Source organism: Acanthochromis polyacanthus, chromosome 13 (genome assembly GCF_021347895.1).
Source record: "Acanthochromis polyacanthus isolate Apoly-LR-REF ecotype Palm Island chromosome 13, KAUST_Apoly_ChrSc, whole genome shotgun sequence".
Lineage (NCBI taxonomy): Eukaryota > Metazoa > Chordata > Actinopteri > Pomacentridae > Acanthochromis > Acanthochromis polyacanthus.
In genome coordinates this window covers 19052160-19064099 of record NC_067125.1, presented here as the reverse complement: position 1 = coordinate 19064099, position 11940 = coordinate 19052160, and the positions used below count along the sequence as shown (strand labels likewise).

At 47.3% G+C, this 11940-nt stretch overlaps 1 protein-coding gene across 5 annotated transcripts in view; it reads right to left on the bottom strand.

The window, feature by feature from the left end:
• Positions 1 to 4324: 4324 nt before the first annotated feature.
• The window catches only part of efhd1 (EF-hand domain family, member D1), a 144030-nt gene continuing 136414 nt past the window's right edge, over positions 4325 to 11940 (bottom strand). Inside the window, exons 1-4 of one of the 5 annotated variants that reach the window (XM_051958312.1) lie at positions 10802 to 11940; positions 4733 to 10747; positions 4480 to 4615; positions 4325 to 4401 (exon numbers count right to left, since the gene is read on the bottom strand). In XM_051958312.1, the coding sequence (XP_051814272.1) occupies positions 5008 to 10747; positions 10802 to 11757 (6696 nt within the window). In that variant the 5' untranslated portion in view covers positions 11758 to 11940 and the 3' untranslated portion in view covers positions 4325 to 4401; positions 4480 to 4615; positions 4733 to 5007. Of the gene's footprint in view, positions 4402 to 4479; positions 4616 to 4732 lie in introns of those variants that run through there. The other 4 variants (XM_051958311.1, XM_051958313.1, XM_051958310.1 and 1 more) reach the window with 4 other exon arrangements.

The window sequence follows — 11940 nt, the reverse complement described above, 5'->3', positions numbered from 1 at the left end:
AAAATGTTAAAATGTGGAATGCAATACCAAATTATGTATTCAAAAAATTAGGAGGAATTCATTTTTTACTGAAATGTAATTATAAAATTGACAAAAATACCACAGCTTCTCACCAACCAGCTGCTACATATGGAACAACCAACATATACAGCACAGAAACAAAACCATATTTTACAAATCTTGGTTTGATCAGGGAGTATTATGGGTCAATGTTAATCGATGAACAAGTACAAATCTTACCGTACAACCAATTCATTAACAAATACCATCTCACAATCTCACAAACAGAATACAATTTCCAACGCAATACCAATAGAAATTCTGCAGCTCCTGAAAAGTTCCCAATTCCACCCTCTTATTTGTGAAACTTATATTTTATTTGTGAAAACGTTAAAGGGGATATTTATAATCAGTCCTTATTAGACCAGGTCCAGATTGAAAACCACTGTACCTAGACTCTTCAAATCTGTACTCGACTATTCTACAGAGCCTGAACATTCATAAAAACATAGTCTCTGATTTGTGAAAACCTTATTCTATGTATGAAAATGCAATAAAGGCACATTTTACAGTTTTTTTCTCATCCAGACCACATTAGACCAGGTCCAGTTCAAGAACCGCTGCACTTAGACTGCTGAAATCTGGACTGAATTATTCTACAGAGCCTGTAGATTCATAAAAACATAGTCTCTGATTTGTGAAACCTTTATTCTATTTGTGAAAATGTGATAAATGCACATTTTACTGTTTTTTCTCATCCAGACCACATTAGACCAGGTCTAGGTCGAGAACCACAACACTTAGACTGCTGAAATCTGGACCGAATTATTCTACAGAGCCTGTAGATTCTTAAAATATATTCTCTGATTTGTGAAACCTTTATTATATTTGTGAAAAGCAATTTAGGCACATTTTACTGTTTTTTTGTCATCCAGACCACATTAGACCAGGTCCAGGTCGAGAACCGCCACACTTACTCTTCAAATCTGGACTGAATTATTCTATAGAGCCTGTAGATTCATAAAAACATAGTCTCTGATTTGTGAAACCTTTATTCTTTCTTTCATTCATTCATTTCAACCTTCATTCCTTCTTCCAACACACCTGATCAAAATGATCATCAAGCTCAGCAGAAGCCTGATAACGAGCCTGATCATTTGAATCAGGTGTGTTGGAACTGAGTTTAATACCCCTGCTCTAAAGGCCGTGTGAAGCTGAGAGGTTTAACTGATTTCCAGGCTGACATGCAGCTCCTGTGGAGGCATTATGTGTAAAAATAGGTGTGGCACACCAATGAGTCTGTGTGTGTGCGTGCGACCATGCCTGCGCGTGTGTAAGGGTGGTTGCTATGGGCCACCATAGCAACGGTGCCTGCCACAGACAGCAGAGAAGTGCTTCTCAGCAGCAGCGCGCAACGTCACGTTGTGGCGCTAATTGTGGGCTAACCGTGAATGCTAGCTGAAAACTAAAATGACCGTGAGCGAGAGGAAGGCCGTGGCTAACCATACATATGATTATTTTCCAAATATTGTGAGAAATGTCGGAGTTACAGCGATTTAAAAAACACTGTCCCTCCATGAGCCAGATGATTCAGTTTACATTGGTTCTTATGGAGAGAACGGTGCGACTTTGCTCTAAACTGCTGCCTGCCATTTCACTTCAGAAAGAGCTAGGTCTTCAAACCTGGATTCATTTGAATCCCAGGAAAATTGTTTACAATCTGACCAAATTTCATTCCCCTAACATTTATGGTTTGGTCGTGAGGGCGATGCGATCGGGAAATTTTCAGGCGGATTTTTCTCCTCTCCTCCACTCTACCAACTGACATGCCGCACTCTAACCAGAGCAGATTTTGAGAATTTTCACTTTTTTGAGGACTCACTGCTGAAAAACTGTAAATCTCAGCCTGACATATAATACATTCCTGCGAAGACAAGAAAAATCACTGCGTTTTGATGGTTAAATGAAGTTTCTAGGTGAATGTATGGCGAAGCAGTGGCGTTTGGAAAACAGTGCATTTTTCGAACCGATTTTTTTTCAGTCCCCATTCATTTCTATGGGAATTTTTTCACAGTTTTTTGTGAATAATTCTGCGAAAAAATGACGAATTTCTTAGAAAAGTCATAGCACACTATTCCCGAAGAAGACGCACATTTTGATATATAATTTGCTTTGATTTTCTCAAAGGCCTAGGACGAGAAGCGAATCGAAAAACGGCGGAAACGTGAAGAAAATATAATAAACGCCAACAGGAGAACAATAGTGGCTCGTGGCTTCGCCACGAGCCACTCTCCTCCCATTGCTTTGCAATGGAGAGGAGAGTGGCTCGTGTCGAAGCCCGAGCCCCTAATAAACGCCTTTTTCACAGGAGAACAATAGTGGCTCGTGGCTTCGCCACGAGCCACTCTCCTCCCATTGCTTTGCAATGGAGAGGAGAGTGGCTCGTGTCGAAGCCCGAGCCCCTAATAATAAACGCAGCAGGAGAACAATAGTGGCTCGTGGCTTCGCCACGAGCCACTCTCCTCCCATTGCTTTGCAATGGAGAGGAGAGTGGCTCGTGTCGAAGCCCGAGCCCCTAATAATAAACGCAGCAGGAGAACAATAGTGGCTCGTGGCTTCGCCACGAGCCACTCTCCTCCCATTGCTTTGCAATGGAGAGGAGAGTGGCTCGTGTCGAAGCCCGAGCCCCTAACTAGACAATTCCCGCTGGTGCGGAAATCGTGGGAGGGGCTCGGGATGGGTGCATGTCCGGAGCGGCGTATTTATTCTAAACGCTGTGTGAAGCTGAGAGGTTTAACTGGCATTTTCCGGTCCGTCGCAGGCTTTTATTTTAAAATTGTGCTGTGCTTTTATTTTCAAAGGCAGAGACATGAAGATCTCACATGCTCAAAATTTGGATTGGAGTTACTCTAAAGGCTGTGTGAAGCTGAGAGGTTTAACTGGCGTTTTCCGGTCTGTGGCAGGCTTTTATTTAGAAATTGTGCTGTGCTTTTATTTTGAAAGGCAGAGACAGGAGGATCTCACCTGGTCAAAATTTGGATTGAAGTCACTCCTAAGGATGTGTGAAGCTGAGAGGTTTACCTGATGTTTTCCGGTCTGTCGCACCACTGCCAGGTGAAATGTATGCAGAGTGGAGGAAAATCGTTTCTTCTGGCCATTGAGGGATGATCTTCATTGGTATCCCTTTGAGAATGTGATGTCCCTCATTCCTCCTCCAGAGAATGTTACGTCACGTCATATGGCCATTGCAAGAGAGGTGTGGGATGCTCTGGCCAGCCACGGAATTTAAACCTGGACATCAGCTTTCTATGACATTGATCAGTTGTTCATGACTACTTTTGACATCCTCATTAATTTTTATAGATGTCTGCCTACAGTACTACTGTTTTTCATGTTTGACTATTGAATATTTGATCAGGTCCAGTTGTGGTCTTAGTGACATGTTGATGTATCATTCCTACTCACTGATCCTTTATTGAAAATATGTTCATATCATACATTCCAGCTTGTTATAGTTACACCTATATGAAAGAGAAAGCCCCAAAACCTAATATTTGAAATATGCAAGAAATTGAATGATAGGCATTGCAGGTTAATACACAGCATAAGATGTTATGAAACAACATTCCTGTGGTCCTGAGTATTTGTCAAATTTATGTTATGATCTATAATAAGAAGTAATGGATCCATTCAACCCTGTTACTCTAATTTCAACCGTTACCAAATAATTTTTATCAAAATAATCTTAAATGATTTTCCCAAACTCATGAGGGTTTGACCTATTGTACTTTTAGTGGTTTGAATGATTTAATTTGTAATAGATTTGAGCAAATATTTGCAATTTAATTAAAAAAAACAAGCAAATATTGAAAAGTTGGGCATGCCAGAGTTCAAAAGTTGTTTAAATTAATCGAGGTCAAGTCTTAACTGAAATTAAATGATTATCCAATGTGCATGTGGCCTTCTTTACTTAATGGTAAAGGATTTATTAAACATTTTTGAAAAAAATATACTTTTTCAGGTTCCTGAGTATTCATAACAGGATTGCACTATGCATGGCACACATCAAATAAAACATTTCATAAAAAGTGTAACTTTAATGCCTGAGCAGGCCGAATCACATTATTTGATGGCTTGCTATCTGGTTTTCTTAAATATATGACAGAAAAATATGAGATTTTTCAAAGGTTAGGATGCCTAAATTGTCCTCCAATTCTGGAATGACCCATATACATAGAGAGAAGGACTAATGTAACAATGCAATACAAAATACTGTACATGTAGTACTATTATAGCAACCAAAGAAGACACTTCAGACTTGAAATATTTTCATATACTATACATTTTTTATTTACAACATTCAGCCTTTTCTTTCAGCCTTCTGGAGGTCTTCTGTGTTGTCTGTGGGTGTTAAAAGATCAAAATTAACTGGGAAAATTGAAATGTGAAACAAGTGCAAATCTGTACTGCGGTTTTTACCTGAGGCATGTCCCGTCGTAGCAGGTCGTGGAAGCAGATGTGGAGCTACAGCCGTTACCGGACCTATACAGGCCGTCGGCCGACACTGCACACTACACACCCCGCTCCCTGGACCACAGGAAGCCAAGTCCAAATTCTAAAAGGTGAACAATTAAGAGTGGCAAATTAATATCAATTAGTTTGACATTTTTCAACAATTAAGTAAATTAATGTGCACGATTAGAACGAATATCTATTGAACACTTGTTCCTACCTGAGACATGCCTATGGGGAGGCTGTAGAAGACTTCCAAAAGGACTGGGCGTCCGAGAGGAGGGGACTTGTGGGAGGACGTCTGATCTCACCACTGCACCTCCTGGACCCCCTCAGGCCTGGAACTCAAAGAACAAATCAGACCAAGAACAAAACACAGCAGAACAATGTGCCACATGAAAAACGTGTGACACAACTGTAAAATCGGACAGCACAACACGCTGATGTGTCACAAAGTGAGAGTGTGACACAAAATCAGTGTTGGCTGGTGAGGCTTTAGCCAGTCAAAATGCAATAGACCGGGCTGTGATAGCTATAATACGTTTGGAGAACACCTGACTGAACACATTTCTCAGGTTGGGAAATGTAAATGTGATCAATCACAGTGTTCTTGTCTGTGGTAGACTCTGTGATCAATTGGTTGTAGCCTCTGGACAGAAGTGCATCTCTTATGCTTTTTTTGCCTCTCGAAAGGAGGTCTTCATTGAAGTCACCACAAACAACAATAGGGTGGTGATCCAACAGTTCCAATGTGTCCAAGAGAGCGTTGAGGTTTGGCAGAAACTTTTGCAAACCAAAATCTGGAGGTCTATACACAGTTGCTATTAGCACTTTGACTGGGACCTCAACCTTCACGACCAGACATTCGAGATCTGTGACACGTCCCATGCAGCTCGGCGCCTCCGCCATCAGAGCGCTCCTGCAGTACACGGCAACTCCACCCCCGGCCTTTGACGCCATGTCCCTGCACGTGGTGTAACACGCCTGTCTGCTGCGGTGAAACACAGTGTATCCCTCCAGATCAAAGGAGGAGGATACAGAGGACCCTGAGAGATGTGTCTCGGTGAGACAAAGCACATCTGCCAACCTGAGTTCGTGATGCAACTTCAGGTCCACCATGTGAGATGGAAGCCCTTGGGTGTTATGATGGACGATTGTCACCTCTGCGTCTGGTCGCTCCGTCCGGTTGAAGCGGTGCAACAGCGGAGTAACACTCTGGAAACTCGCGCTGCGCATGTCTTCCAAAGCTGTCGTAATGGCAGGGTCAGCATAGATTTTTGTCTCATCAAAATCGGTGATGGTGAGACCCTGAAGCGAAGTGGTGCGACTAAGCGCCACATACGCCATGCCTGGCTGAAACATGCGTTTCAGGCTCACGACAGCCGACGTCACCGTCATTCCCTGAACTTTGTGGGCTGTACACGCAAAGGCCAGCTTGACGGGGAACTGACGTCTCACGACTCCGCCCTTGCGACCGATGCTCTCCTCGGATCTCTCGACGTAGACCAAGTCGTCCGAGGGGCCCAGAAGCTTTTTGCGGAGAGTCTGTCCCGCTGTGGTATTATCCAGTTTAAGTCCAAGAAAGCTCACGACTTTGGGGTCACGTCTGTCAGGCAGAATGGTGGAGATGGTCCCAAAGGTTCCATTGACAAGGCCATCCTCCACGTTGAGATTCCTGATCAGCATAACTCTTGCTCCTTCAGCTGCCATTATGCTGTCAGGCAAATCTCTCTTGGTGCCTTTGATGTTGGGCACAGGCACCTTCCTGCCGGTAGCGACATCCTTCCTGTAGTCCTCGGCTGCTATTTTGACGTCCCCTTTAAGCAGGGAGGCCACGGTGGCTGCGTTGTGACTATCTACCTGCTTGTTGGTGGCAAAGACGTGCAGCGTTCCTGGCGGGCAATCTTTGCCGTCAGAGACGGCTCTCATGAGCAAGCCTCTGTCCGCAGCGCACAGAGGATCTTGCTTGCGCTTGATACGCAGTCGATTGAGGAGTTCGGCGAACGCTCGGTCATCCTTCTGGCGCATGATCTCAGTGAGGTTGACCATGGTGAAGCGCTCTCTCCAGAGATCGAACTCTGTCTCCTCGTAGACACAGAGCGGCTTGGCCCTGCCCAGCGGCGGCAGCTGGTAAAAGTCGCCGACTGCAAGAACGGAAATGCCGCCAAAAGGTCTTCGGTTTCCTTTGAGCTGCTGGAATCGCCAGTTGACGTAGGCAAACAGCTTCTTGGAAACCATGGAAATCTCATCGATGATGAGAATTTCCACCGAAGACAAAGTTGCTCTAAGTTCATCAAGTGCATTGCCCAGGCCCTGGTACGGCGGTTCCAGGGACCTGGGAAGCTTAAGGACAGAGTGCAACGTTTTGCCCGCGATGTTAAAGGCTGCTGTGCCCGTGAAGGCAGTCAGAAGGACAGTGGGCTGGGACATGTCAGCTGCGTCCCGGAATCTCGGGAGCTGCCGCAGAATCCTCGTTGCTTCCTCATGAATGCACTTGATGACGTGGGACTTACCGCAACCAGCTCCACCAGAGACAAAGTAGTGGAACGGTTCTGGATCTTGGCCCCACACACGCCGAAGGCACCACTGGCGCACAGCGTAGAAGACGCACGCCTGGGTCTCGTTCAGACTCTGAAACATCTTGCGGACAAAGTCTGGACTTAACCGAGGCGCCTCGATTCGGGGAAGGGGTTCACCGACATTCAGGTCTTCAAAGTCGGGCACGGCGTCTTCGTCCTGCTCCTCTGGGATCTTTTCACGGAGCTCAAGACACTCCTGCCGTTCCGCCTCAACCTCGGGTGCGAACGTGTTCCAAGCGTTGAGGACCGGACCGAACTGGACGTTCTGGAGTGCCTTATCCATGCCTGCGCCTCGTCCCTCGAATCGCTTCCTGTTGTGCTCAACGATGTCCTTGACGTCGTGTCGGGATTTGTAGAACTCTTCGTACGAGGTGCGACCCCCGTCGTTGAGTTCGTCGTCAGATCGGTGGGGGAGGTACAGCTTTAGCAGTCGTCTGAAATGTTTTTCTGGCGCCTTGGTCTCAGAGAAGCGCGCATATCGAATGACTGCTGGTTTTCCGGCTGTCCTCTTGGCAATATGTCCTTTGTCACACAAAAGGGCAATGGCACTGGGGCCCTGTGCTTGTTCGCCGTAGACTACCCGATAGTCTGATGCAAATTCGGCCAGGCACATGCCCTGAAACTCAGGAGTCTTTGGTCTGAACAGGTACTTCTCAGGTACCCCCAACATCCAGACCTCTTCAGAGTCAGGTGCCATGTCCTTCAGGCGACTCATAGGAAGACTCATCTTCATGGCTTCCTCGTCCGTCGAGAGGAAAATCACAGACCGCGAGCACTTTTTCAGGGGCAAGCTGCACGTACGAGCCACTGCCTCCTGGGCGCTGACCTCTCGGTGCTTCGCATAGGCCTGCATGATCTTTCTCATTTCCTCACATTGGTTGAAGGCAGACTCTCTGCTGGTCTTCACGACCGAGTTCAGGAACTCGGTCATCTCGTGCTCCGGCTTGGTGATGTACGACATCATGTACATGGCACAGCAGTACTCGTCCAGGACGTACTGGATGTCCATGTTTGCGTTCCAAGCGCGGAGAAGGTCTGGGTTATACGCGTTAACCCAACACTCCTTCGGCTGCCGCTTCAGCATGACCACGCTCCCGCTTGTCAGATTTTCGGCACACTTCATATAGGCGTCGTGTTCCAAGTCGCATCGACGGAGGAGATCTGACAAGCTCTCAAAGGAGGCCTTCGGATCCATGAGGAGCTCTCTCAGGTGCCGAAGCTTTTCCTTTGCGTCCCTTTGCTGCCGACGGATCTGCTCCCTCCGTTGCTTCATCACCTCTTCCTGGTCTTGACCATCTTCCGTTTCCACATCGGCAGCAAAGGGCTCCGTGATCCAGGTGATATCAAACGGCAGCTTGGGGAAGCCATAACGACACACCACGTTTCCCTTTCGGCAAGAGCCGGTGTGGCTCCTGCTGTGTACCTGAACCTCCGAGACGATTTTGTGGAGCTCCGGGTCCTTCTCGGGGTCAGGCATCTGGCAGGAAATGTGGCGGTCAATGAACCTGCATACGGTGTGGTCCAAGTCCTCGCCGTACACAGGGGCGTCTTTGACCCACACTAGCATGTGAATGTGTGGGCTTCCGCGGGCCTGAAATTCAACGCGGTAAAAATAATCCTCCACCTCGCCGATCGGCCGCGCTGGTGAGAGGATCAACTTTGCCATAAGGGCATCCACACGTTTTTCAAACATGCGCATTACGGTGACAGGGTTACTGCGCAAAATGTCACACTTGGCTTTCCAGTCCAGTTCGGAAAAGTCACCAAGTGTTTGTCCTTGCTGAGATTTGATGACCCCAATTATTTCAGGCCATCTCATCTCAGCTGCCGAAAAAGTCAAAAAGAACGTCGGTTTGCCGAGTTGCCTGAGCATAGCATGCAAATCTCTCAGGCTTTTATTCCAATATGCGGGCGTGCCTCTCAGAGGCTGCATAAATCGCATGGCCTCTTTGGCCTGAATTAATCTCTCCACCTCCTCTTTGTCCTGGAGCATGGAGTTTTTGATGGCACGCCCGTCTTTTGTGCGCATCTTTCCTTTGCGCATTTGTATCGACATACTTCCTCTCGCGAGGTTCGTCTCCGTTACAAACTGCGCAAAGAAAAGGTAAGTCTGGTCCTCGGCAAACCGCGTGTCTGCCCCGAAAAGCCTGGCGTTAAAGTATCTGCTGGGTGAAAGTTTGATGGGACGGTCTTCATCCAGCGTGTTCTCTCCTGTGGGAAACTGCACAGGGAACGCCATGGCTTCCAGTTTGGGGATTGCAAAAAATCCCACAGGTTTGTTGCCTTGGGCGGGGGCAACGCTGAAAATGCCATCTCCATAGGAAAGTATTTCCTGCGCAATGTCTGGTGGCTGCATGCAGGTGTCCAGAGCAAGTCCAGGTCTTAGCTCCTCCTGCTGTTCGGTGGGTATGTCTGCAGCTAAATTGGTCTGGTAGCTGTCAGACACTTGTAGCAGCTCTTGGTCCAAGATGTCTTCTCCCCACTGGGCAGCATCCATGCTGTCGTGCTGAGAGTCTATGTCATCAGCAGACTCCTCCAAGAGGGTTTCTGTCGTGACATCATTGGACCGGTTTTCCAGCTCAGTGCTTGGTGATGGCATGTCAGTATTGCGTGTTTGGTCGTCTTCTGGCCGACTCGTTCCTGCGGCTGACACAAAATCGGCCAAGACTGGCTCAGTGTAGCTATCAGCCGCCTCCAGCAGCTCCTTGTCGAGCATGCCGTCTTCTCCCCACTGCGCATCATCCGTGCACTCGTTGTCTGAGTCGTGGAGGAGATTTTGAAACGTGGCCTCTTCATCAATGGTCACATCGGAATACTCAGAGTGCTGCTCTCTGAGTTTTTCCAGGGCTACCAGCACATTCATCATGTTGACAGTGTAAAAGTGCTGGTAACCTTTGAATCGAATGTGACGCTTTAATTTCACCTGCAGTAGCTGTGCTTCTGGGAGGGGACGTGGAAGACTGTTGACAACGCTTTCCACTTCCGATGGAACGCACACAACAGCTCCATGGACTGCTCGCTGCTGTCCTTTCGGTAATGCGATGATCTTCGCAAACGGGAGGATTTTTGCAATGAGCTGTCTCTCCAGCACGTTGAGTTGGGCCAACTCCGGGGGAATGGGTGCCAACTCTAAATTGTTCGCTACTGCATGTGTTGGCATCCTCCCACGGCTGAGGTGGCTGTCACAGTTGTGGCAGATCCACTCCTGCAGTCTCTCTGGTGGCATTGAGCAAGGGGAGGAGCACTCAGCATCACAGACATGCACATATGTTCCAGTCAAGCAAGCCTGTGCCACGTCGATGTTGGTGGAGTATTTAACTCTCTTGCATGACTTGACTTGATTTGGAAACATAGTCCTGTGGCAGACGGTACAGACGTATGTTGGTCCATGGCTGATGGTCTCACGGAATGCTGCTATTGCCACTGCCATCACTGAAGTGAGCACTGGCTGGCAAGAGGTTCCGAGCTGTCGGTATTTCCGCCTGATGCTCAGTGCTCTCTGCAACTTCTGACGCATGTCAGGATTGGCAGCCAACCTGCGTCTTCTGAGCAGGCTACAGCGTTGATTATGATGTAGCCTGAACTCTGGATCCTTCCTGTACCTCTGGACAACATACTTTTTCTGTCTGTTCCGAAAGGCTGGATCCGTGCTGTACCTCTTGACAACATACTTTTTCTGCCTGTTCTGAAAGGCTGGATCCGTGCTGTACCTCTTGACAACATAATTTTTTTGCCTGTTCCGAAAGGCTGGATCCGTGCTGTACCTCTTGACAAGATATTTTTTCTGCCTGTTCTGAAAGGCTGGATCCATTCTGTACCTCTTGACAACATAATTTTGTTTCCTGCTCCGAAAAGCATAATCGGTCATGTATTTGTTTTTTACGCTGTCTCGCATTTTGACATTGAATTTCGCATAGTATTTTTTGGAAGACAAGAGCCGTTGTTCACGGTTCTTTTGCACACACTTACTGTGTGCCTGAATTTTCTGCCTGCGAAATTCGGCACAGCTGGCATACCTGATTCTCTCACCAGTTTTTTTCCCAAGTTTTTCTTTCAGTTCCTTTTTGTCACATGCTCTCCTCTTGGCTTTTCGCCTCCGATCTTTGTCCAATTTAGAGAGCTTTACTGCTTGTGGGACAGCTGAGGAACCTTTAATGTCCTCCTCAATTTTGACAGCCGTCCCACTGTCTGCCTGCAATGCGAGGAGTGCAGGTTCAGACACTTCATCTTGAACCTCAGTCTCTGGGGATTGTTGAGGATGTTCACTGGGGCTGTCAGTCTGAAAAGAAACCGGGACAAACTCATAACTTGCAGAGTCTCCACGGTCTCTAAATAGTGTGTGCAGGTGGTTAGCCAGGTCACTGAGTTCCGCAAAAGTCATGACGATCGCCTTCCCGGAATGAGAGGGTAATCCTCTTGAGTCTCTGGAGTGGGAATCAAACACTCCATACCTCCTGGACTGATCACGGAAAACAGCAATAACCTCGGGTGAAATGATGATTAAAGCCTGATTAACCTCTGCTGAAAGACACTCCAGCTGGGTGGCAAGCGGAAGCCACCACTGCCGTCTTCCAGGGCTTGAGACTTGAGTTTTTAAAAAGCCACACCTGATCTCAGACATGTTGACATTATACAAATGTCTGTCTGTGAGGACTTGTTTTGGCATCTCCTCGACTGCCAGGTGATTGCTCTGGAAGGTCTTGTCGCGAATCAACTGCTGTTTGACTCCGACATACAGCGTGTCTCCCTGAGCCAGGACTCTATCGAGTGTAGTCCTGGTGAACTGACAGCCCTCAGTGTGGTATGCCAGAAATGTCAATGCATTACAGCTACACTGATGGTTGCGGGA